Source organism: Epinephelus lanceolatus, chromosome 18, assembly GCF_041903045.1.
Source record: "Epinephelus lanceolatus isolate andai-2023 chromosome 18, ASM4190304v1, whole genome shotgun sequence".
Taxonomy (NCBI): domain Eukaryota; kingdom Metazoa; phylum Chordata; class Actinopteri; order Perciformes; family Serranidae; genus Epinephelus; species Epinephelus lanceolatus.
Window position 1 is genome coordinate 21,652,924 of NC_135751.1, and position 23,825 is coordinate 21,676,748.

Below are 23,825 nucleotides of genomic sequence, written 5' to 3' on the forward strand. Positions count from 1 at the left end.
AACATTATTATTGGTAATGATTCTATGTATAAATTTATGTTTTAATAACAGCTTTCTGATGTGTATTTTGAGGCCCGGTGGAGCTGACGGTTCACCTGTGTGTGGAATCATGAGTGTTCACTGCCCTCCAGCGGCCATAGTCAGGAACTGCATCATCACAGATAATCAAATAATAGAAACAGTGGATGTATAAACTCCTGCATATTGTAATAACTAACTAACTAAATAAATAAATAAATAATATCTTGTGAATAATTCATTTTATCTGGTGGTGGACTGAATATTACAACTCAAGGATTTATTTTTAATGTTGGTGTCTTGATGCTGGTTGGAAGCGAATGTGGACTTTTTAGAATTATTACTGTTTTATGCCATCTTGTGGTCACAGTGAGGAACTGCAGGGAATTCAATTTGTAAAATCAGAGTCAGTATGCTCAAAATTAAGTGGTAAAGTTGACACGCAATTCATAATTGTGTGATAAATTTCTTATAAAAACTAAATTTTACTGGATTTATTATTATTACCAATCATAATCATTAACATAATCCGACATTTTCCCTCTATAATCATTACCCAGTCCTGAGACATGAGGCAGGCTATGAGGAGGCCAAAATATGGCACACCATCTTTTACTATAAACACTTTAATGTTTTAAGTCTCTCCTAAAAACATACTTATATTGGAAAGCATATCCTGACGTTTTCTGAGCTGTGTTTTATTGCTATCTTATTGATGTTATTTCCCATTTATTATCTTGATTTTAACTTTGGCCTTCCTTATTTTATCTTTTGCTATAAGACATGTTATGACATGTTATTTGTTTTATTTTTCTTGTGTTTTAATTGTGTTTAGTTTTATTGTAGAGCACTTTGTAACTGTGTTTTGAAAGGTGCTATATGAATAAAAAATATTAAAATACTAAATTAAATTAAATTAAATTAAATTAAAATATTATTATCATTATTACTATTACTATGCTCAGTTTGATGCATTATGATGTGCTGCAGTCGCTTTCACCTGAAGGACTACAACTCCCACATACTGCACCAGCCTGTGTGACCCATTTAGGTAATCGCTGGGATTACGTAGCCGCCTGTGCCACAGTGACTTGGTCACGTCCCTGCTCTCTGAATGCTGCAGTAACGTTACTTTATCACCCTGCTGGCTTTGTAAAGTCTTTATTTCCCACATCTACTGCTGTGGAGGACGCGCTGCTCGCTCTACAGGTTGGTCCACTACAACATCATCTACAAACTGACCCAGTCTGGACTTTGATCAGGTGACCACTTCCTGTTGGGACAAGTGTCTGTGTGATACTCGCAGCCTTTGTGGCCTTGTGGTATTCTGGGGGTGGTGTCACTGTACTTTAGGCCTGTGTACAACTGGGAGAAGTAACTTAGTGTATTAACTCAAGTGCTGTGTTCAATTGTTCAACCACAGTTTTGAGATACTTAAATTAACTACTATCATTTTATGGTATGATTCTGCTTCAGTGTATTTCAGAGGAAAACGCAACTTTAAATTATAAATTACCCAGTTGTATAAGTGATAGTATAGCTCTACCTCTGTGGACAGCTGGACAGTTACAGCAAGATATACAATAATTTAAAAAATACTTAGAAAATAAAAATAAATACATACTTACACATATACATACATACATGCAAAAAACCGATGGCAATAAACACCAGAGGCAGGATAAAAATTTAAAATAGAAAACATTTTTAAATCAGGAAAAAAATGAAGTAAAAAATAGAATATGCCAGTTAGACAAAACATACTAATAAAAATAAACAAATAGATAAATACACAATAATAATTAATACAAAATAAAAAAAGGTATAAAGTTGAAGTAAAAGCCAGGCTGAAAAGGTAGGTCTTGAGTTTGCTTTTAAAAACATCAACACTCTCTGCGGCCTTTAGGCTTTCAGGCAGGCTGTCCCACAGGCATATTGAAATGTTGCCTCACTATGTTTTAGTTCTAATTTTGGGGATGATTTAAAGGCCACTTCCAGAAGACCTGAGCGTTCTAGAGGGTTCATATGACAAAAGCAAATCTGATAAATAGGTAGGACCAAGACCACGAAGAGCAATCCATATGTAAATGTGTGAAATCCTCGTAGTATCAGCATTCATTACATCCTACACTTAACAGTTACACTCACTGCAGTTATACCTGTTACAGGGTTCAAGTGTGAATAGAAGGGCCTCCACGGACAAAGCACTAAGCTTTCTGTTGTGGGTCAGCTGAAAATTCCAGGGTACATAAATCAGATTAAAGCCAATATAATCTTTGAACAAATAGCAAACTGTGCTCAGAGGAGCGTTGCAGGGGAAGTTTGGCTCCTCATATCTAGTGACGGCATCTGTTGAGTTTTGATTTAGAGGAACTGTTAAGGGCAAAAGCTCAGCCTAGAAGCCTCACTGCTAAAAACAGCTGTATGTCTACTGATGATGATGATGATGATATAATATGGAAGGGGTTTCCTTTACTTAAATTTCCCCGTTCACAGCATTGTTGACTGAGCAGCCAGGATCCACCCGGGCTTTGAGGTCAGAGGTCAAAGATCCATGGGAACCAGGAGGGTGCTGGTGACTGGGTGCTCCTCTGGCATCGGCTTGGCTGTGGCTGCACGGCTCGCCAAGGATGAGCTCAGACGGTTCAAAGGTCAGCCTTTCACTCTCCTCAGCCAAAACCAAAACAATAGATGACAGAAATAACTACAGCTACTTACAGCCAGTGTATGTGTTGTTTATCTGAGGCAGTGGTCGCCACAATGAGGGATCTTGGGAAACGAGGGGCCTTGGAGAAAGCAGCAGGTGACAACTTAAACAAAACCTTGGAGATCAAACAGTTGGATGCCTGCTGTGAAGCTTCCATCAGAGAGTGTGTCAACAGCCTGCCGGAGAGACGGGTGGATGTTCTTGGTCTGTATCCTCTCATTCAGCATTGGAAAATACTGATTTTTAATGTGAAACTACCTTATGTGGTGTTTTTACCGCTTTAAATCACCTGGTCTATTTGTTTTGGAGAGGAGGAGACCTCTGAGGATAATTTTACTTCCAATAAAAACCTCCTGAACAATGAAAACTCCTAACAGGGAGTTCACGCCTGGCACATGGGAGCAGTTTGAGACACACACACTCTGCTCCTTCAAAGTCTCCTCACAAACACATAATGACACAGAATCCTCTGCTCTTACAGTGAACAATGCCGGCGTCGGTATGATCGGACCACTGGAGTGCCAAAGTATCGACGCCATGAAGGAGCTCTTTGACACAAACTTCTTTGGCCTGGCACGGCTGGTGAAGGAGTTGCTGCCTGACATGAAGCGGCGGCAGAGTGGCCATATTGTGGTGATGAGCAGCGTCATGGGAATACAGGGTATGTTTGTATGTGACAGTGAAATTACAGAAGTCAGTTTAAGGAGGGTTAAACGTTACTAAGAGTTGTCCTTGTGTTTCCACACAGGGCTTCTGTTCAATGACATCTACTCCGCCTCCAAATTTGCTGTGGAAGGATTTTGTGAAAGTCTGGCGGTGCAAGCAATGAAGTTTAACATCAAGTGATTACATGACCTGAAAAATGTATCAACTTCAACAACTAAAACTTGAGTTATCAGTAAGCCTACAACAGTATGATGACTTGTCTGTAATGCAACAATGGTTCTATATGTCTCCCTTTTTTTATATCTCTGGCACAAGGACGACTCTAGTGGAACCCGGCCCTGTGGTGACAGAGTTTGAAAGGAAACTGTACGAGGATGCTGAGAAGATGGATCTATCGGGGACTGATGAGGAGACGGCCAAAATCTTCCGTGAACTTTACCTGCCATACTCCGAAAAGGTCTTCGCCTCATTAGGCCAGACACCAGAGGAAGTGGCTGAGGCAAGCAATCACAGTTAGATTTCTATTTGAGTTTCAAAGGTCATTAAAACTAATTGGTTTTGCCAGTGGAAATGCATAATGAGGATTTTTTTTTTTAATTCCTCAGCAAACTGTTAAAGTGATCACAGCCAAGGAGCCTCCTCTACGCCACCAGACCAACCGCCTATACATGCCCATGACTGCACTGAAGCACGCAGATCCGACTGGCCGACTGCCTCTGGACACCTTCTATAAGATGATCTTTAAACATGACAGTGTGTTGAATGCAACTCTCAGGGTGCTGCGCGTGCTGCAGAGAAGGGCAGGGAAGAAGTAAGGATTGCACTGAGTATAAATGTTATTTATAAGGAGACAGTGACTGACTGTGGTAGATTCACACAGTCTGTTTTTTAAGTGTAGTATCCCACTCTAAGGAGAGTTTTCTTCTGAGCAGCAATGAACACGGCACAAACCATAGGATGTTGTCTTGTACAATAACTGCAAATAATGTTAAAGGTCCAGTGTGTAGGATTTAGGGGGATATATTGGCAGAACTTGAAAATTCAGCTCCCAGTGAAACCTTCCCTGTAGTGAACCCCAGGCCAGACAATGGTGAAGCGTACTGATGTTTTCAGAAGTCTTTCATTATGTTCAACCATTATTATTTATTTGAACACCAGCATTTCCTTCAGGACACAGTGGGGTTATTGATATTCAGTTAAGCCTGCAGCTATTTTGAGCACGACTGTCGACTGTCCACACAGAAATCATAAATGACACTGAAGGAACAATAACCGTGAGTTCACACATGGCTCATGGGAGAAGTTTCAGCTGGTTGCAGTCTGCAGTCCTCACTGCTAGATGCCACTAAACCTACACACTGCTCCTTTAATAATTCACGTACTGTAAATATGCAGGTAATATTTATAGGTCTTCTTTCTTGCTGTGCAGATCTTTTTTATTTCTTTGTAACATTTGTACAGGTAAATACTGTATAATAATGTCAAAGTAAAATGTAAAAATATAAGCACTCTTCCATTTTCACTTTTTATTAAGGTCATTTATATGTTTTATGTGTTGCAGTGATTCTAACAAGGATATAGTGTAACCAAAACTAGTAAAGTTAGGAATATTATAATTTATCTGATTGGCAGAAAGACAAACAAATAAATGTTAGTAATAAATGAATAATATATTATTTAATAAAATATACAAGCCATGGTTTTTGTGTTATTGTAATGGATCTAGGGTACTGAGCCAGACACTCTGACACACAAGTTCGCAACCTTTTTCCTTTGGGGACCTCTGTTATATTATTGAGTAAACTGATGACCCCTGACTAAGTGACATATTTTATAGATATTTCATTATATATTGAATACATATCAGTAACAGCACAGAACATGTTAAAAACTGTACATTTAACCAAAATACTGCATGAATTTTGAGCAGATTATTTCCTGTGAATGTTGCATTAGAGATGAGATTTCCTGTTTTTTTTTAGTTGCTTTTCATACAATACATATTCATTTTTGAATTTCTGACAATCATGCATACCTCTTTCTTACAAATTCACTATTTTCATATACCTGACCCTTGGCCATTGTTCCACTCACTCCTCAGGCAGAGAGAGAACGCTCTGCTTGTGTTCAGGTCACGGGCCATGCCTTAATAATCTAAACTTAAATTTTATCTAAGCAATTTCATTAAGTTTTCCACAGAAATAGATAAAATACTGAGTTAGAGGTGTATCGAAACTTGAAAAAAAAACCAACAAGTTTTCCAGCACTCGGCCATCTAAGAAGGCCTTGCAGCCCCCTATGAAGCTTTGGCGACCCCTAGTGGGGGTCGGGACCAACACATTAAGAACCTGTGTTAGACTCCCCAGCTTCTCCATATTTGAAGCCACTAAAACTAATAACACAATGTTTGTATAACATGCTTCAGGCTAATGTATTCCTGGAATAACACCACAATCTGAATCACCAATCTCAACTCTCACCCTACCCACAGTACACCTAGACAGGGAAAACTGATCCTGCTTGGTAGATGCTCCAAACTAAAATATTACCCAAACCTCTGTTGTTTGCGTCATTGCAATTAACTGGAAGAAACACTGAGGAGCAAACTGGGCTCAGAAGAAGAGAAACAATAAAACCACCACACCGCAGCTGCTCTGAGCCCTGTTTGGCTGTCATGGTATTTTAATTGAAAATATATTATATCAGTTACTGTTCACTAAACTCACCATTATTGCTCTAATGAAGTAGCACAGCTTTATGGTGATCCTTACGGGGGTATCTCTGCTAACAGTTTGGCACTGAAATTAACTGAGTGTGGGTTCAATTGCCTGTGTGGCAAATTTACAGAGCAAGCTAAACTTCAAGATGTAGCCAGTCATTTTTTTAGCTTATTTTTATGAGTATAAAACTGCACTGGATGGACGTGGACATGAGATTCTTATACCTATATAACCAAATACAATAATCCTGCAACTGTTACTTCCATTGTGAAGCCTTTCATGTAAGTTTTGCTGATGCAGAGAGATAAGATAGGTGGTCATTCACTGAAGTGGTCATTTTTATAGGCTTTTATTTGTAGCTTGTGTTGGTATGTTGGCAACTGAAATCTCTTAAAAATCAAGAGTGTATTAATAAACATGAGTCAAAGACGACCTTTACTGTGGGGCTGTTGTATTGGACAGAAAAAGTACTTTCAGACTATAAAACTATTGAATAATTATCTTTTCAGGTAATGGCATTTTCAGCTTTTTTAATGATTATGATTATGAGGACCTGAATTAATGAACATCCTCCTTTATAATACGAAACAATCACTAAAAAACCATGACACAAAAAATGTAGTTCCCTACAGTTTTTATTATAAGTAACTTTACAACTTTTGACTGTAGAAAGAAAAACCGTGGCAAAGGTTTTATGTACAATGATTTTGAACTACTTTTAAACAAGTATAGAAATTAATAATGATAGAAAATATCTATGACTGTTCTAATAACACAAGACCAATAAAAATATCAGTCACAGCCTCAGCTTCAAATAATGCTAAATGAAGTACATTTTTATTTTTGTCCTTTTTAGTACATAACAATCATTTCAGAAACATAAGACTTCTCAAGCAAAGATCTACCCAGAACAAACATATGTACAAACAGAAGTTGGGAGGTTGAAATGTACAAAACACTTAGTGCGACCTGGTAGGGAAATTGAAAGACCAGTTATATATAAAAAAAATAAAAAAACAGAAAACATTTTTTGTAAGTAAAGTATGAACTGGACTGTGAACAACATGTTTCCCAGGTCTGACAAAACAGTAGCCAAGTCTATAGTGAACAAGAAAAAACAATGGATGAAAAATAAACTCTATGACACAACTAGGGGCAGTGTTAGGTCACCACAAAAGTAGTAGCTAGGAGTGGCGGCCTACTAATTTCTGGTCATGGTGAAAATGCAATGGTTACTTTCTCAAAAATTCTACTATCATCATTTGACTTTATGCTGAAATGTCCACAGTACGTTAAGGCGAGGATGACCTCCACCCTACACACTCAGGTCATGTGGGGGCAAAGAGTTGGTCAGACATTACACAAGGTGTTAGCTGGATGACTGGGAGTGTCACCTCAGGATTCTGTAAAAAGTTTAAGGGTGCAGCACTACATAGTAGTGTTCTTTCCTTCAGTCTCTTCTAACAATCATCTCAAGATGCATCTCCGCTGCCCCTGGACTGGGAGCTACTGTAGATGCAGGAGGAACTGTCCCACTGCATGCCATAAAACACCTCCCTGAGGAGTGACAGGGCACAAGCAGTCACAGCCCAGCAGCTACACCCTCACACTGACCACTACTCCACCGCAGACACCACCAGAGACGAGGCGAGAGCGTCAACCTCAACTGCCACAGATAGTCCAGGAATGTTTCCATTTAGTCCACATGATGTGGGCTCGACAAATTAATCTTCTACCTGTCTGTCATGTGGTTTGACGCTGCATTGGAAGCTGCTGAAGGCGCAGCATCCAGAAACAAAACGACAGGCAAAATGGAGGAATGTTTGCGGGAAAGGGTGATACAAAATAGCAGCTGGTAAGCATAGCTTAGTACATCTGAAGTGATGTTAAAAAAAAGGTATCCATGGTTTTCACAAATATACAGAGTATAAAACAAATGGAACAAACAAAAAAATAAACATTAACTAAAAAGGGCAGTGAGAGGCTGATTTTAAAGGCAAAACAACACAGTTATTGGGGTTGAAATGGAGCCAGAGCAGTGACAGTAAATATTAGCATTGAAATATAATTTGGCATTGAGAAAGGAATCACTGGCAGTGAAAAAACATTGACTAAAAAATAAACACAGGCATTACAATTATTTTTTTATATATATATATTTTTGCATCCTGGTGTGTTTTTCATTGACAGTTTTGTGATTTTTTTCCCTAGGCTCCTCTACTTTCAGTGTCAATGTTTTTTTTTTGTTTTTTTTTAAAAATGCGTAGAGTCTTCAGTTTCAACTTCCTGTCATTGTCTTGTCGTGGAAATGAGGGGTTTGAGGGGAGAGGCAAGGACAGCGTGATTTACATAATCTGCATACTAAGGAGAGAACAGTGCCTCTGGACTCCTTCAAGAGTGACACAAAGAAAAAAAATCAGAGGATTGTCATTGACAAACACATCAGAATGCAAAATAAAAATAATAAAACAATTTTAATGTCTCTGTTATATTTTCTGTGGCATTTTTTTCAGTACTGATGTTTCCTTTTTCAATGCCAAATTTTATTTTAGATGCCAAAACTTACTGTCAATGCTCGACTCCATAGTCTGACAGTAGAACTGGAGGTACGAGTCCTGTAGAGTCAGTGAGAAACTACACTTGAAATAGGAGTTTTATTCCTAAACCTTACTCTACTGGTTTATTTTCAAAGTTCAAAAGGACAATTGCCAGGGACTAAATGCCACCCATATAATATAAATATCCATTGCAGTTAAACGTTGTATTTGACCCACACTTGCCCTTCGAGGCTGGTCACTTGAAGTGCTTCAGAGACACTCATCTACATTCTTATTCATAATACTCATATGGAAAGTAATCAATTACCACAATTCAATCAAATCAGAATATATCACTACTGCTGAGCAACTCTTAATATATATCTGCTAAAACCAGTTTCTCATCTTTACCAGTTGTCGTTGGCCTAAATAAATATCAGTCACGAGAGGTGAAAGTTCCTCTTTCTGTCTGTTAACTGGTCTGAATGATGAATTATATTCCTTTACCATCACTTGCCACACTGGCTAAATAGAAATGCAGGCGGTCCATATAAAATAAAAGGGGGTGACGCATTATGTGAGAAGCTAGGACAGAAAGAGGGTGAAACACCTAAAAAAAGCAATTCAGAAAGATAAAAACAATAAATAAAAATAAATGAATTCCCTTCAACATTTTACTTTTTTCTCTTATCTACTTTTTAAATGTTTGTTAGTTTCCAGGAGAACACCCCTAAGTCTTTGAAATGAAAGACTTGGTTTTCTTCATATACTTTTTTTTATAATAAAAAACAAGTCCATCTGTGACAGAATTACTTCATTAAATTGTCTGCTGTTTTCTCAGACAACACACATTTCCCTTTACTTTTTTTTTCTCTGCAAACATCACTAGCAGACGGTCCTCGTGATAATCATAGTCAATCCAAATCCAATGAAAATCTTGGAAACAGGCTGACACATATAAACCGACAGGCCCGAGGGCCAGTCCACAAATGCTTTCACCCCAGGTCCCTTTTCAAGCAGGGGCCATGAGATCTTCACGCAAACACCTGCATCTTGCCATTGGCCTCTGGGATTTGAGTAATTTGGGTCTGGGCAGGGCCAGCAACTGCTGGGCTCGGTGTGGAATCTGACCAATCAGAGACGCAGTGAGGAGAGGGGCTTGACCAGGGCTCGGGAGACTCTGGGGAGGGGGTCAGGTAGGGGTGCTCACTGGGCAAATGGAGGTAATGCTTCGGCGTGGCATCTAGTGCGGATGAGTAGCTGTGCTGAGAGGGAGGGGTTGGGTAATCCTCTGTACCTGCAGTGCTGCCGCTAGGCTGGGAGGGCAGAGCCTGAGCCGGCTGGGCTGCTGGCGTGGCTGCCTGTGGAGGCTGAGCAGGAGGCTGGGGCTGAGAGGGTTGTTGAGGCATCTGCTGCTGCTGGAAGAAGGATGGTGGAGGCTGGGAGGTCTGGGGTGTTGGTGGGGTGGAGGTGCTCATGCGGGCCAAGCTCTGCTGGTTGCTGATGCTGTGGTTGATCAGCTGTTGTTGTTGCTGCTGCTGCTGCTGTTGTTGCTGCTGCTCAGCAATGGAGGGCAGCTTGACTGGGCTGATAGTGGGCGTGGAGGTAACAGGTGTGGGCTGCAGCATGGCGTTACGGTAGAGCTGCTGGTGCATCAGCATGCTCTGCTGCTGCATGGCTGGGCTTTGGGGGTGCATGCCTGCCTGGCTACTCTGCACAAGATTCACCACCTGCTGACCACACTGGGAGGAGGGCATCCGGCTGTGCCAGTCAAAGGGCACACTGACAGGACTGACCAAGCCCATGTTGAGCCCCATCTGACCTGAACTCAGCACATAGCCGTGATTGGCATCTGAAGCCATGGAGACGCGTCCCTGCAAGGACATTCCCCCAGCTCCCAGGTCATTGAGTTGGGCTAGAGACACAGCGAAGGGGCCACCTCCCTCTAACATGCTACTATGTACCATTGGGGTGTTGGGGACAGACATGGAGGAGTGGAAGAGCCCTGGTGACTGCATGGCCACAGGGGAAGTGGGGTTGGTGATGTAGCCAGCATTGCTGGCTCCCCCGTGGGGTGAGTCCAGTGAGTCGACCGGGGACAGGGTAACTGAACTCTCCAGTAAGGCACTCTGCATGTCCAAGGTCAGCTTCTTATTACGGGCCTTGACCGACTCCTTCAGACTGGCAGCATGTTGGCCTCCCAAGCCAGAACCCTTGGCCCCAGGCCGACGGTTCTTTTTCCCCTGTGGGGTGGTCTTCAGACTTGGCAGGAAGGCGCTGGGAGGGCACATCAGAGGTGACAGAGTGTGCCCCCCAGTGAGGTGGTGTCCAGCCCCTCCATGGCCCTGGGGACTCCTTACTGTGTTGTACTCATCAAGGAGCTGCACAATGTCATGGTGCATACGCTCCTGAGCAATGTCCCTTGGCAACCTGTCCATATGGTCTGTGATCTCTCTGTTTGCAAAGTGAGCCAGCAGCACTTTCACAGCTTCGCAGCTGCCCTCACGGGCTGCAAGGAACAGAGGGGTCTCCTCCTGAAATGAAAAACAGAGGCTGTGTCAGATACACATACATTTCTGTTTAGCCATGTTGACACAAAAGTGTGGTTAAGACATGGATGTCATACCTTGAGATCTTGCATATCTTTGTTCGCACCATTCTTCAGCAGGGCAATAGTTGCATCCACATTGTTAACAGCAGCAGCCCAGTGCAAGGCAGATTTACCTATAACAGATGACAAACAATGAAATTACACATCCATAGTTTATGTGAAAATTATCATAAAACAGGAACATCTGCATCAGGCCACTCACTTGCGTAACAAAAACACAAACACTTACCCAATTCATCAACTGCATTGACATCAGCATGACAGGTGATGAGTTCCTCTACCATGCCCTCTACTGCCAGCCGTGCTGCCAGGATCAGCGCGGTGGAGCCATCATACATACGTGAGTCAAGATCTGTAGCCCGATTTCGGATCAGAATCTGGAAGGATGAAAAAGATTAGGGTCAACATTATAATTTCTATATAACATGTGCTAAAATAATTTACAGGCATTTCTACCACTGATAGACAGTATTCGTTGATTACCTGGAAGACACCCTGTGCATCTGCAGCCACTGCAGCATGTAGCGGTGAACGTCCTGTGTTATCCTGAGCGTTAGCATCTGCCCCAGCATCCAGCAGCCTCTTGGCAGCATCAGCACGGGCGTAGCGAGCAGCCAGGTGGAGCGCTGTCTCACCAGTGCGGTCTGTTTGGGCAGCGAGGGACGCTCCCTGGTAGATTAGGTCAGAGATAATGTTGGCTGAACACTCCTCATTCTCCTCCTCCTCTGTTACCTCGGGCTCTAAGCCACCTCCACAGAATGAAGCCAGCATCAGAGGTGTGAAACCATCTAGTAGGAGATGAAAACAGGCACGGGTCAGTTTATGTCTATTTAAGTGCTCATAAGACGAAAGTATACAAAGTAAAAAAAACCTGGATGATCACACTACCAACCTGGGCCTCGGACATTAACGTCCATGCAGTCGCTTTCAAACTCTCCTTGAGGTGGGGTAAGGGCCATGGTGGGAGGCACACGGATGTCTGCGGCTGCAAGGTGATGCTGTGTCCACTGCCTGCTGTCCACTGCATCTTCACTGTCTGAGAGCATACTCGGCTCCTCAACCTAAACTCACAGAAGCAGGAAAGTCATTTTCAGGTGACCCTTTGCCCCTCGGAACAGTTACAAGGGTTAGTGGTTAAAATCTTCCCCTATGAAATGGGACAACCCCTCAAGATACTGATACATCATCAGTAGTCATAGATGGTGTTTACATGAATATATGTGACTATGGCAATAATGTTATCAAAACAATATTTACTATTCATCTGATAAGCATGGATGACTATCAATCAATTTAACAAGTCATCATATAAAAAAGAACACTGCCTTATTACCAGGCCACTAGCAGTGTTCTGTAGGCTAGTATTAGCAACCTGTGCTCCTACTCTGCTAGTCTGCGCTGACATTAGAGGAGCGGTTACAAGTGCAGCAACTTCATGGCTGGACTTTTTTGGGCATCATTTGCCATTAAATGGGAGGGAACGCCGAATGGAAATATGTCAAAATGTGGGGCTGTCATGCACAAAACCGCAATAACAATGTAACATTTGCTAGCTAGCTAGTTAGCTACTAAGACACCCGTATACTACTACTGATTTCTTTTTGTTATGCTTGTTTTTAAGAAAAGGACCATAATACTAATAATAATACATTGAAATGACAATATACTAAGATAATGTAATGGTAAGTGTAATTTTTAAATCCTTATTAATGAAATAAGTACATTTATAGGTTTCTTCTGTTGCCTGTGCAGCCATCTTGCCGATGATTTGTCCTAAAAATTGGTTTGGATTGTGCCTCTGAAAAACCTCAGTTTGTCGGGTCATGTAGCTCTTACACTTCGCCCTACCCCTCTATCCCAACAACAATCAGGTCTCCCTACCCCTGGATGTGAATGCACAAAACAGAGGGGTGAGGGCTAAGTGGTGGGGACAAGGCATGTATTAAGACTGAGCCTTAATTTCAGGCAGCACTCTTATACTTGCCTGTATGTAAACTGATTAGGATAATTTAGAAATGTCAAGAAGTTTTGTTGACTGACCTTGAGCCTTTTTGCCTCTGGGCAGTCTGAGTCCATCCACTGGTCACTGTGATCTCCAAGGAGAGACTCCTCCACAGTTTTTGGCATGTGCCTGTTTACAGATGAATATATTCGACAATGTGAGCACAAGGAAACAAATTCTGTCTTAAAACAAGTTCTTAAAGCAATTCCAAATTATGTGGGAAAAGCATTTCAGTCCCGATGACATCATTAGTGTTAATATTTGCACACAGGTAACTTACTTCATTCCCAGAGCATCCTGGCCCACGGGTTCCCTGCGGTTCTTGTTGCTGCTGGGTTCCTTCTTGAGGAAGAAGCCTTCAGGGAACCAAAGAGTACTGTGTTCTCTCTTTCTACGGGCAATCAACATGCCTATCACGAGGATTACCAAAAGGAAAAGAGAGGCCATCCCCACCAGCATCAACTTAGCCCACTGGGGTATGACATTAGGATCGACAACATTTATCCTTTCACCTGTAGTGAGAAAAACAATCACGCATTATACACAATCACACAATTGTGCTTCATGAGTGTTACAAGATTATTTCGTGTTTTTCAAGTATCCACACTCACCACGAACTTCTTTGAGGGGGTAAGGGAAGCGGAGCATTTCTACAGCTGACAGGGCTCCCAGGTAGTCTGCAGCACTTTCAGCTGTCGGGAAACAGTCCTCAGCGCACAGACGGTTGTCTATTTCCAGATACACGATGGAGCTGCAGGAATAGCAGAAAGGCAGGTGTTGAGTGTAATGTGCAATCGACGGGAAAGACTACAGCTTTTATGTTTACTGTATGCCCGACTGACCCAATGATCTCCTGTTGAGGCTGCAGCTCCCGTTTGAGGCGTGCTTCTCGGCGGGTGTAGGGGAGGATCATTGCTTCTCCATTTTGGTCCAGCCGGAAGCGCAGTGTGGTGTGTAGGATAGCACTTAATTTTTGCAGGAAAGCTGTGCTGGTGCGGAGAAGCTCCTCTGGAGGCAGTAGGACTACCAAAACCAAGACCCCATCAGCAAGGACTTCTGGAACTTTCTTTGCACAGTCCAAGCCATCCCAGCCACACTCCTCTGTGTTGCAGCCCTGGTCGCACTTTCCATCAGCATAGTGGTCGATACAGTAGGCCTCATATATTGGACTGGAGACAACACAAAGAGACGGATCAGCTCAAGTTTTCTCAGATAGAAAGTATAGAAAAAAGCGGCTGATTAACAGTAGAAGTAAACTCACTTGCAAACTTTCTCCTTGTTCTTGCAGTCAAAGTTGTCATACAAACAGTCAGCGTTGTTGCAGGACTCATCACACTGGCTGTTGTTGAAGACACGCCAGCAGTCTTCACAGCGAGCCCACGGGTTCACCGCTAGAGAACAGTCACCACCATCCCAGCGACAAAGGAATGTGTTGCATTCCTTGTCGCAAACACCATCATTGGCTTTTCCATGACAATCCGCAAGAGGGCATGAGGGTGTTGGGGGCTCAATGGCTCGTCCGCCCTGCTCGCAGCGTTTACCAGTAAACCCACTGGGACACTGGCAGTGGAAGTATGGAAAGCTGGTCTCTTCAGTGCACAACCCTCCATTCCGGCAGGGCTGAGAGGAGCAGCCTTCTTTACTGTGATGCTGACACTGGGGCCCGCCATAACCTTGCAGGCAGCTGCAACGCGCTCCCCTTGTGGTAAGTGCACAGCTGCCTCCATTGTAGCAGGACAGCTCCCGACAGGACATGCTCCTTTCACAATTTGGCCCAGTGTAACCCTAAAAATAGGCACCATTTATGTACTTAGATGATACACTTTTAATACACAAATTAGTAAAGCTACAATGCACAAACTACAATATGAAATTAACTGTTTAAGTCGTAAGTGTGTACACTTACAAGTTGACACGTGCAGGTGTATCCCAGTGGAGAGGTGCTAGACACGGAACAGACTCCTCCGCTCTGACAAGGCTGAGACTCACACACACTGAACCTGTTCTGACACCTCCGGCCTGTGAAGCCAGGTTTGCAGACACATTGATAGTCATTGGGCAACTGGATACAGTCAAGACTGTTGGAGGGACTGCAGGGGCTGGAGAGACATTCATTTATGTCTCCCTCACATCTTTCTCCTGTGAACCCAGGGGGACAGTTGCAGCGGTATCCACCCACTCTGTCCACACAGGTGCCATTGTTCAGACACTTAGGAGGAGCACCGCGCAGCCTCAGAGGTGGAGCACAGTCATCTTCATTGATCTCACAGAGAACACCTTTAAAACAAGAGGATTATTAGATACTGCAATATATGTATTATATTACACTCCCATGTGGTGAAATCTTCTCAGTAATTAAGACTGGTTTCTGTTGAATATGTGCTTGCATACCCAGTGTGCCAGGGGGGCAGGAGCAGATGTAATGTCCCACTAGATCAATGCACGTGCCACCGTTCTGGCAAGGGTGAGACTGGCACTCATTGATCTCTATCTCGCAGTTCTGTCCAGTAAAGCCTGGCATGCACTGTAATGACATGTAGATGACAATGACGTTATCTCAACAATTGTGACAAAGCAGCGTGTGTACACCAGAGTCACTGAAATCTGACAGAGAAGCACATAATATTGACAAAGCAATATACTCACGTCGCACTGGTAACCTCCAACAAATCCCCTGCAGGTGGCGCCATTGCGACAAGGTTTATCTTCGCAGTGGTCTACTTGGCTTTCGCAATAGCTTCCGGTGTAGTCAGGCGGACACTTACAATAGTGGGTATTCCCAGTGTTGACACAGTGACCATTGTGGTGGCATAGCTCATCAGTCTGGATGCCTGATTAAAAAGATGTGAACTGTCATTACTCAACACAAACACAGAAAGAGAGGTCAAATGTCATTTATTAGCCACATACCTCTCTGGCGAGCAGCTGTCTCACAAGAGACCCTGGGGATGTCACAAAAGCGTCCAGACCAGCCGTTAGTACAGTCACAAATGAAGGAAGCATCCTTTTGGCGGCAGCGTCCTCCGTTTTGGCAGGGGGATGAGCGTCTGCACCAGTCAACTGGTGTCTGCATAGGCAAGAGGGAAATGGAAAAACTGTCAGCATTTATTAGTCTAAAAACATAAAAGTTTGAAGACTCTGTGGGTGTCTTTGAGTATGTGTGTACCTGGCAGCGGTTGCCAGTGTAGCCCTTGGGGCAGGAGCAACGGAACGATGCCAGGGCATCTTGACAGATGCCTCCGTTGAGGCAGGGCTGAGAGTCACACTCATTGACTTCGTATTGGCAGTGGGAGCCAGTGAAGCCTGAGCGGCAGGTACAGGAGTAGCCGTTGATTTTATCTGTGCATGTTCCTCCATTAAAACATGAGCTGTGGACAAGTGAACATATGGACTTAAATTTCCAAGTTGTATTGTCATATGCAATACTTGTATACATGTTTCTATGAGCGGGTTCAGAAATCACAAAGTGATATATTTTCTTGACTCAAACACACACCTTTCCGTACAATCGGGGATGTTGGTTTCGCAGTGGATGCCAGAAAAACCAGGCCTACAAGTGCAGGTGTATGAGTTAACATAGTCTGTGCATGTGCCTCCATTTTTGCAGGGGGAGCTCTGGCATTCATTGATCTCTAGAGCACAGCGGGGCCCAGTGAAGCCTGCAAGGCAGCTACAGTGGAAGGAGTTCACACCATCTGTGCAGGAACCTCCACTCAGACATGGATCTAATGGCACAAAAGGAGAGTTTGGTCAAGTACATTACATAGTACATGGATCTTGTATAGTGTTTGACAGCAACGGCTAATTATGGCAGTTCAGCATGCTATGTTGATGTGGCCACTCACTTGGAGAACAGTCATTGATGTCTGTTTCACATGTCAGCCCAGTAAACCCAGCTCTGCAGGAGCACACAAAGCCTCCAAGTGTGTTGGTGCATGTCCCACGATTCTTGCAGGGGTTTGAGATGCATTCATTCACATCTATGTTACACAACTGACCTGAATAATGCAAAAGAGGGGTACAAGAAGGTTAAACTCAAGATCATAAGCAGTAAGACTTTCTGCAAGCTCCCACACAGATTATTTCATAAAAGATGAGGGGGAAGTAGATATTAAGTACAAAATAAGCTCACCTTGCCACCCTGACTGGCAGTTACACTGATAGCCCAGGTAGTCTGGTGTGTGTGTGCAGATGGCATGATTGGCACAGGGGTTAGGGGAGCAAGGGGTAAGGACCTCAGCACAAGTGGGCCCACTGTAAGGAAGCTCACACAGGCAGGTGAAACTTGCTACACCATCCACACAAGTACCCTTGTTCAGACAGGGACTGGATGCACATTCGTTGATGTTCACCTGGCAGAGGTTACCTGTCAGGAGGGCAGAGGGAACATTAACACATATTACAGAGCAGAATTTTGATGAGCCTGAGACTTGGCCTCACACTCATGAATGTGTTTGCACATTTTTTACATGCCACTAGGGGGAGGTAGACGATTGTCATTCAGGAGGAGGAAAATGACGGAGGACATGGTCAGAATCTTTTAGACTAACAGATGTCTACAAAGTCTAGAAGATACCCACTTACCATGTCTTTTATTACTGCATATGCTACTCTCTTTGTACTGTATTTTTTTATATTGAGGTGTGTTGTGCCAGTAAACCACCCTCTTACCTCTGAAACCTTGGCGGCACTTGCAGGTGAAGCCATTGAGCTGGTCGATGCATGTCCCAGCATTCTGGCAGGGACTTGGCAAACAGTCGTTCCTGTCCAGGTCACAGTTCTTCCCCACCCATCCGGGCTCACAGTCACAGCGGTAACTGGAAATACAGGAGTACAGTCAGCAATTCTTAAGTTCTAGAAGTGAACATAAAATGAACTGATGTACAAGTTGAAACCTGTAGGATTAGTAACATGTGACGCCACTTTAAACTGTGTCAAAGTTTGTAACAGTCCATACCCGTTGATGTCATCCCTGCATGAGCCGTGGACACACGGGCTGCTGCCACACTCGTCCACCTGGGAGTAACAGTAAGGGGGCTTAAAGCCCTCTGGACACTGGCAGTGAAATCCATTCTCTTCATCCACACAGGTTCCCCCATTTCTACAGGGGCTAGATGCACACTCATCTATCTCCACATTACACTTGGGACCTGGTGAGAGAGATGTTAGACACAATCAGAAGTGCGTTTGTCAACATTTTACAATCAGGATTGATTTTTTCATTTCAAATTTGTGCTTTTATTTTCAGAGGGCCTTACCAGTGAAGCCAGGTTTGCAAACACAGTCATAACGGTTGATGCCATCTTTGCAGATGCCGTAATCACATGGGTTACTGGCGCAATCATCAAAGTTTATTTCACAGTTTGTGCCTGTAAACATATTAACAATGGCAGAGAAGATGCTTCAGCACAGAAAATGTCAATAAAAATTATACGGTAATAGGATATGTCTGTTTCATATCATTATCACCCTCAATAGAAACATCATTTGCAGATGTGTGAGCGCACAACAAGATTTAGCCTGTAGCTGCAGTAAATCTACTGTTAATGATAGCTTGCTTAATTTTTTAAATAATAAATTCAAATGTTTGAATCAACAAGGCTTGAGTATGTGATTTTGGAGTTATTCCCTTTACCTGAGGTTCCATGTTGGCACTGGCAGATGTACTTGTTAACCAGGTCCACACATTTGCCCCCATTCTGACAAGGGTTGCTGTGGCACTCGTTGAGCTGGTTCTCACAGCGATAGCCTGTGTAGCCAGCATCACAGTTACAGGTGTAGCTGGCAATACCGTCAATGCATGTACCATGGTGGCATGGGTCGGGCTGACAGTTGTTGATATTACTCTCACAGAGTGTCCCTTCATAACCTACAGAGGGGGGAAAAAGCATAAATGGAGATTGATGTTAATACATTCATCTGGTCAGCTGCAAAATGAATAAAAATAAAAGCTACTTTCATTCTAATCTCCATTTGTTTTAAATTTTTTCCATGCATGGCCATTTTAGTCTAATTTTCTTTTTTTCCATACATAACTTATTTCACTGAACTTCCTCTGTCCGTTCCCACTTTTTCTTTTTAAAAGCGTCTACAGCTTTGGGCTCTGATTACAGTGGTTTCCATGTCGACAGTGTCTGTGTGTTGGACAAGTAAGTGTTGGTTTGTGTGGTATGTGTGTAAAGCAGTGCTGAGTTGGGCAAAGCAGTAAAGAAGGGCCCTACACAGGCCTCCCAGTCCTGCTTTTGTTCTCAGTGGCGGAGGGAACAATAGACTGCGCCACGTCAAACAGGGCCACTTCACTCAACAGAAGGGGCCCACAAACACAGGGAATACCAAGCAGCTGGCCACTGAAACAATGAAGCAGGCTCCTCCGTAGGCTAAAGTCCAAACAAACATGTTTAATATCAACGTCAGTTCATACATGCACCCTTTGTGACAAACTTTACTGTAGCTCACTGTATCTGGGCTCGTTTTCAAATATGGACATGTGTGGATGTGAAGGAATGAAGGTCAAGATGCAGCATAAGGTGGTGTGTGGGGGTTTAACAGATGAACAGATGTCGGGGTGATGACCAAGGCTCCTTTCTTGGCAACTGCTGGTCTTTAGTGACCCCATGATCCTGAGAGCCGACGAGGGAAAGAGGGGGATTAGGGGCCTCAAGTCAGTCTGCTTGGCCAGCAGACATCCAGAGGAATAGCTGACCCCCCAAAACATTGAACACTTAACAAAGACCAAACAAGTGGTTAAGGCTCATCTGCTCTTCTGCCTGGGAAGGCATCTTGAGCGGTGCACTCTCTAACAAGCTATCCACTGACAACTAATAGGTACAGAAGCTCTTACCTTCAGCACAGCGGCACTCAAACCCATTGGGCCGGTCGTAGCACTTTGCTCCATTCTGGCAGGGAGTGCTGGCGCATTCATCTATGTCGATCTGACACATGGTGCCAGTAAACCCTGGGACATGCAAACAGAGAGGTGAAGGGTCAGAAAGACGGTCCAGTGGAAGGGTCCATGCTCAGGTCAGAGGGCAGTTCTGTCTGTTCTTAGAAGGGCAGAGGTCGTTGGCTAGGTTAGTGACGTCTGGCTAAGGTTGGGTTTGAGAGTGTCTCGACTGGTTAAGGACATGTCATCTGTGCACTTGGACCAGCGCTAAGATGACCACTACAAAATGCAATGGAAAGCCTGTGACCTTGATAATGTTTTTGAGGAAAGACTTACAATATAGTGTATACAAGTTGGATCTGAACATATAAGATTATTGCTATCAGCTGGTATGAAATATCTGGGCGGCAAAATGCAACTTTTACAGTCTCAACTCACTTAAGTGTACGGAACATTTCGGTGTCTGTGCAATGCCTACTCCACACTGGAATTTCTGGACTTTGTGATTTATAAAATAATATGTCATGTTTGGAGAAACAGCATAATTTAACACCAATAATAATAATAATAATATTAATAATGATAACAACAATAATAATAATAAAATCTCAAATCTTCTGGCTTGAAAAGCTTGAGAAACTGAACAGGCTTGAAATCAGTGGGCACCGTGCCCAGACAGGGGTGAATTGGTGCATTGGTAGCACACTGCTCAGTTGATTAACAGTGTCAGGATGGTCTGTGTGTTGGTGCTTGGGCTGCTAAAGGGGGGGGAATAGAGGAGACGGTGGGATTGTTTTCTCTTTCCTGCATCAGCTCCACTGGCTCAATAGCTAGATGGGGGGTGGAGAGGGGACGTCTGTCCCAGATGTAAATTGAGGACCTGGAAAAGAATCTCATTAGCAGGACTGCTGTTCCCCACCACCACCAGGGCAGGATGAGGGAGACTGCTGTCCCTTCTACATTCCACAGAGGAGGGGAGCGGGGGTCACAATAGTGTCTTTGTTCAGGCAGGAGGAGAGGATAGGCAGCCCTTCGGGCCTGCCTTTTTTATATGAGTGGTGGCTCTAAACACCAGCAGGCAGAAGTAGCAACGCTGACCCTCCCTCCCTCCTCTGATTCTGGGGACATTTAAACTTTGGCTACCCGTTCTCACTGCTGCTGTCACTGAGTTGGAGTTGTTAACAGTGGTAGAAATTAACACAGGAAAAAGAAATTAAAGGGCTTACCTGGCTGGCAGGTGCATGTGAAGCCATTGACCATGTCCCGACAGATGCCATCATTCACACATGGGTTGCTCTCACAGTCATCTACGTCAACCTCACAGTAAGTCCCCATGTAGCCTGGAGGACAGAAGTTTAAACTGAATTAACATATGTTTTTGCAGTTAAATCAGACTCACTATGTTTGTTTTTTATGTACGGGTTTGTCAGTTCAAGCCAACATGGCGTGGATGTAATTGTGTGTAGTCTTTGCTTTGGGGAAAGGATCTGTGGGAAATTTTTCTCTCATGGGAGGCCTCAGAGTTTTTGCCATTGCTGAACCACATGATGGAATAAAAGATCCCTAGAGCATCCCCAGTGTTCCCACTCTATGACCTGGAATCACCACACCCTACTGTCCACTGAGCATTACCCCTCCCTGGGTCAGGATCCCATTCAACAGGTGCATGTTATACATTCTGCGTTAGCAAACTATGGAGAGTTCCTTCATTGAGGTGAAACAGAGTGTGGATCTGAGTGCTGGGGGAGAGGCTAGCGTGGAATCAGAAATAATCACCAGCTCTGCATGAGTTTGCCAGGCTGGCTGATGATGAGGAGGGAGAAGAGGAAGGGCCCGTCTCTGGAAATGAAGGGGGAGGGGGAGAGGCTCTGGGAAAAGGCCTCTTTCCCTCTCTGTGTGTATGAGGGGTGCAAAGTGGAGCACAGAGGGGCCCTATTGTTCCGCTCCATTCCCACCACTCTACCACTCATTAGTATTCACAGCACACTCCTCCCCCTAACTGCTCGCCCTCTCTCACATACAGTCCTATAGACCCGACTCCCAGCTCTAATTTGTATAGTTCCCAAAACCCCAGGATGCATGTAGGACTGTGCGTGAGAGTTTCACTGTGTTTTTGTCACTGAGTGTCCAAACCATCACTTAGTCCAAACTAATACCCTGTCTGGCTGGCTGTATAGTGCACTGAGAGTAGAGCCGTGCTTCCATACCCCTAACATCAATGGGAATGCATTACATAACAGTCTACACTGGCAGTCAGCATGACAAAACTGTAGATGATGCTTCAGCAACTTTAAATAACTTAAAATAATATATGGTTCTACACTGCTATTGATTTTGGGCTGTCTTGAGAAGGTGACATCAGGTTGAATTGAGTTGTTCTGTATTTTTTTTTTTTTTGGACCGTGCTGAAATACATACCTGGCATGCAGATGCAGGTGAACTCTCCGATGCGGTCCAGGCAGGTGGCATCATTCTGGCAAGGCATTGACAGGCATTCGTTGATGTCAATCTCACATCGCGGACCAGCATATCCCCGGCCGCACTGACACTGGAAGGAGCCCTCTGTGTTCACACATTTCCCAAAATGCTCACACGGGTTGGCACCTGCGGGTAAAAAGCTGGGTGTCAGTATGTGAAACAAAGAAAAGACAAAGCGATAAGCATGTGACCACACTACTGACAAACTTTAATAAAGCTGATTTACCAATTGAACACTCATCCATGTCCTGGTTGCAGGCACCTCCTACAAAACCAGCAGGACAGGTGCAAATGGCGCGGCCATTAAGGGGGTTGGTGTCGCACACTGCACCCTCATTGCAGGGGTTACTCACACATGCATCATCAAGGTGGCACAGCAAACCTGTGGAGACGAAAGAAAACACATGTCAGTTATTAACCATTTGGCAGCCAGAATTAATACACCTTTTCCACAAAATTAGCTCTGGTGTGTGAACTGGTTCAATTCAGGATTCTTTGAACCTTGGTCCTAACAAGTGAACCATCACCTGTTTTGACCAGTCTCGAGCTGAATCATTGCAATCAAGGATGTGTCATCAACAGAAGGCGTTGCACAATTCATGATGTACAAACAATAGTAGCAAGATGGCGGATCGCATTGATAACCTTTGAGCTCTAATCCTGTTATTACAGATATTTGTTTTTATCCACAAAACAAGCATGGACTATTAATGATAAGAAGACGTAGCAGACTATTACTTGCAAGACTCTATCCTCTCTTTCCAACCTGTGGAACACTCAATGATGTCGTCATGTTTTGCATTCCAGGTCAAGGAATATCTGCTTTTTTTTTGGTTCTAGCTAGGAACCAACTTTATGGATTTCCAGCCAATTTATTTGTCTGTCAAATACTCCGAACAAAGAGGGGTTAAAGAGGGCCACATTGGACAAACCCACTTACCGGTCTTTCCAACTGGGCATTCGCAGAAGAAGGATGCTACACGATCATGGCAGGTGGCCCCATTGAAGCAAACGGCTATTGCGCAGTCATCAATGTTCTCACTGCAGTCATCTCCAGTCCAACCATTAACGCAGACACAGGTATGACCACCAATGGTGTTGAAGCAAGTACCCCCATTATGGCAGGCGTTTGGCTGCATGAGACACTCATTGACATCCTCCGCGCAGTATTGCCCTGGAGCGGTTAGATGACATATTAGCTCA

At 43.7% G+C, this 23,825-nt stretch overlaps 2 protein-coding genes across 3 annotated transcripts in view; one reads left to right on the top strand and one right to left on the bottom strand.

Moving 5' to 3' along the window:
• Positions 1 to 1,093: 1,093 nt before the first annotated feature.
• LOC117268450 (retinol dehydrogenase 8) lies at positions 1,094 to 6,685 on the top strand. Of its 2 annotated transcripts, none has more exons than XM_033644922.2 (7): positions 1,094 to 1,227; positions 2,515 to 2,669; positions 2,768 to 2,929; positions 3,207 to 3,386; positions 3,474 to 3,567; positions 3,707 to 3,890; positions 3,997 to 6,685. In XM_033644922.2, the coding sequence occupies exons 2-7, from the start codon at positions 2,573 to 2,575 to the stop codon at positions 4,204 to 4,206; spliced, it is 927 nt and encodes a 308-aa protein (XP_033500813.1). In that variant the 5' UTR covers positions 1,094 to 1,227; positions 2,515 to 2,572; the 3' UTR covers positions 4,207 to 6,685. The 2 variants fall into 2 exon arrangements, with proteins under 2 accessions (XP_033500813.1, XP_033500814.1); XM_033644923.2 differs by having other exon boundaries at positions 1,110 to 1,280.
• Positions 6,686 to 6,728: 43 nt separating this feature from the next.
• notch3 (notch receptor 3) overlaps positions 6,729 to 23,825 on the bottom strand; it is a 31,036-nt gene continuing 13,939 nt past the window's right edge. The window contains exons 6-32 of the mRNA XM_033644865.2: positions 23,563 to 23,796; positions 22,849 to 23,004; positions 22,563 to 22,748; positions 21,371 to 21,484; positions 20,103 to 20,216; positions 18,897 to 19,130; positions 18,520 to 18,630; positions 18,219 to 18,411; positions 17,933 to 18,078; positions 17,394 to 17,627; positions 17,107 to 17,259; positions 16,758 to 16,986; positions 16,428 to 16,629; positions 16,172 to 16,328; positions 15,908 to 16,092; positions 15,653 to 15,785; positions 15,168 to 15,538; positions 14,523 to 15,046; positions 14,104 to 14,430; positions 13,873 to 14,012; positions 13,542 to 13,773; positions 13,300 to 13,390; positions 12,152 to 12,320; positions 11,743 to 12,047; positions 11,489 to 11,636; positions 11,275 to 11,372; positions 6,729 to 11,182 (exon numbers count right to left, since the gene is read on the bottom strand). Of these exons, the coding sequence (XP_033500756.1) occupies positions 9,683 to 11,182; positions 11,275 to 11,372; positions 11,489 to 11,636; positions 11,743 to 12,047; positions 12,152 to 12,320; positions 13,300 to 13,390; positions 13,542 to 13,773; positions 13,873 to 14,012; positions 14,104 to 14,430; positions 14,523 to 15,046; positions 15,168 to 15,538; positions 15,653 to 15,785; positions 15,908 to 16,092; positions 16,172 to 16,328; positions 16,428 to 16,629; positions 16,758 to 16,986; positions 17,107 to 17,259; positions 17,394 to 17,627; positions 17,933 to 18,078; positions 18,219 to 18,411; positions 18,520 to 18,630; positions 18,897 to 19,130; positions 20,103 to 20,216; positions 21,371 to 21,484; positions 22,563 to 22,748; positions 22,849 to 23,004; positions 23,563 to 23,796 (6,686 nt within the window). The 3' untranslated portion in view covers positions 6,729 to 9,682. The remainder of the gene's footprint in view (positions 11,183 to 11,274; positions 11,373 to 11,488; positions 11,637 to 11,742; positions 12,048 to 12,151; positions 12,321 to 13,299; positions 13,391 to 13,541; positions 13,774 to 13,872; positions 14,013 to 14,103; positions 14,431 to 14,522; positions 15,047 to 15,167; positions 15,539 to 15,652; positions 15,786 to 15,907; positions 16,093 to 16,171; positions 16,329 to 16,427; positions 16,630 to 16,757; positions 16,987 to 17,106; positions 17,260 to 17,393; positions 17,628 to 17,932; positions 18,079 to 18,218; positions 18,412 to 18,519; positions 18,631 to 18,896; positions 19,131 to 20,102; positions 20,217 to 21,370; positions 21,485 to 22,562; positions 22,749 to 22,848; positions 23,005 to 23,562; positions 23,797 to 23,825) is intronic.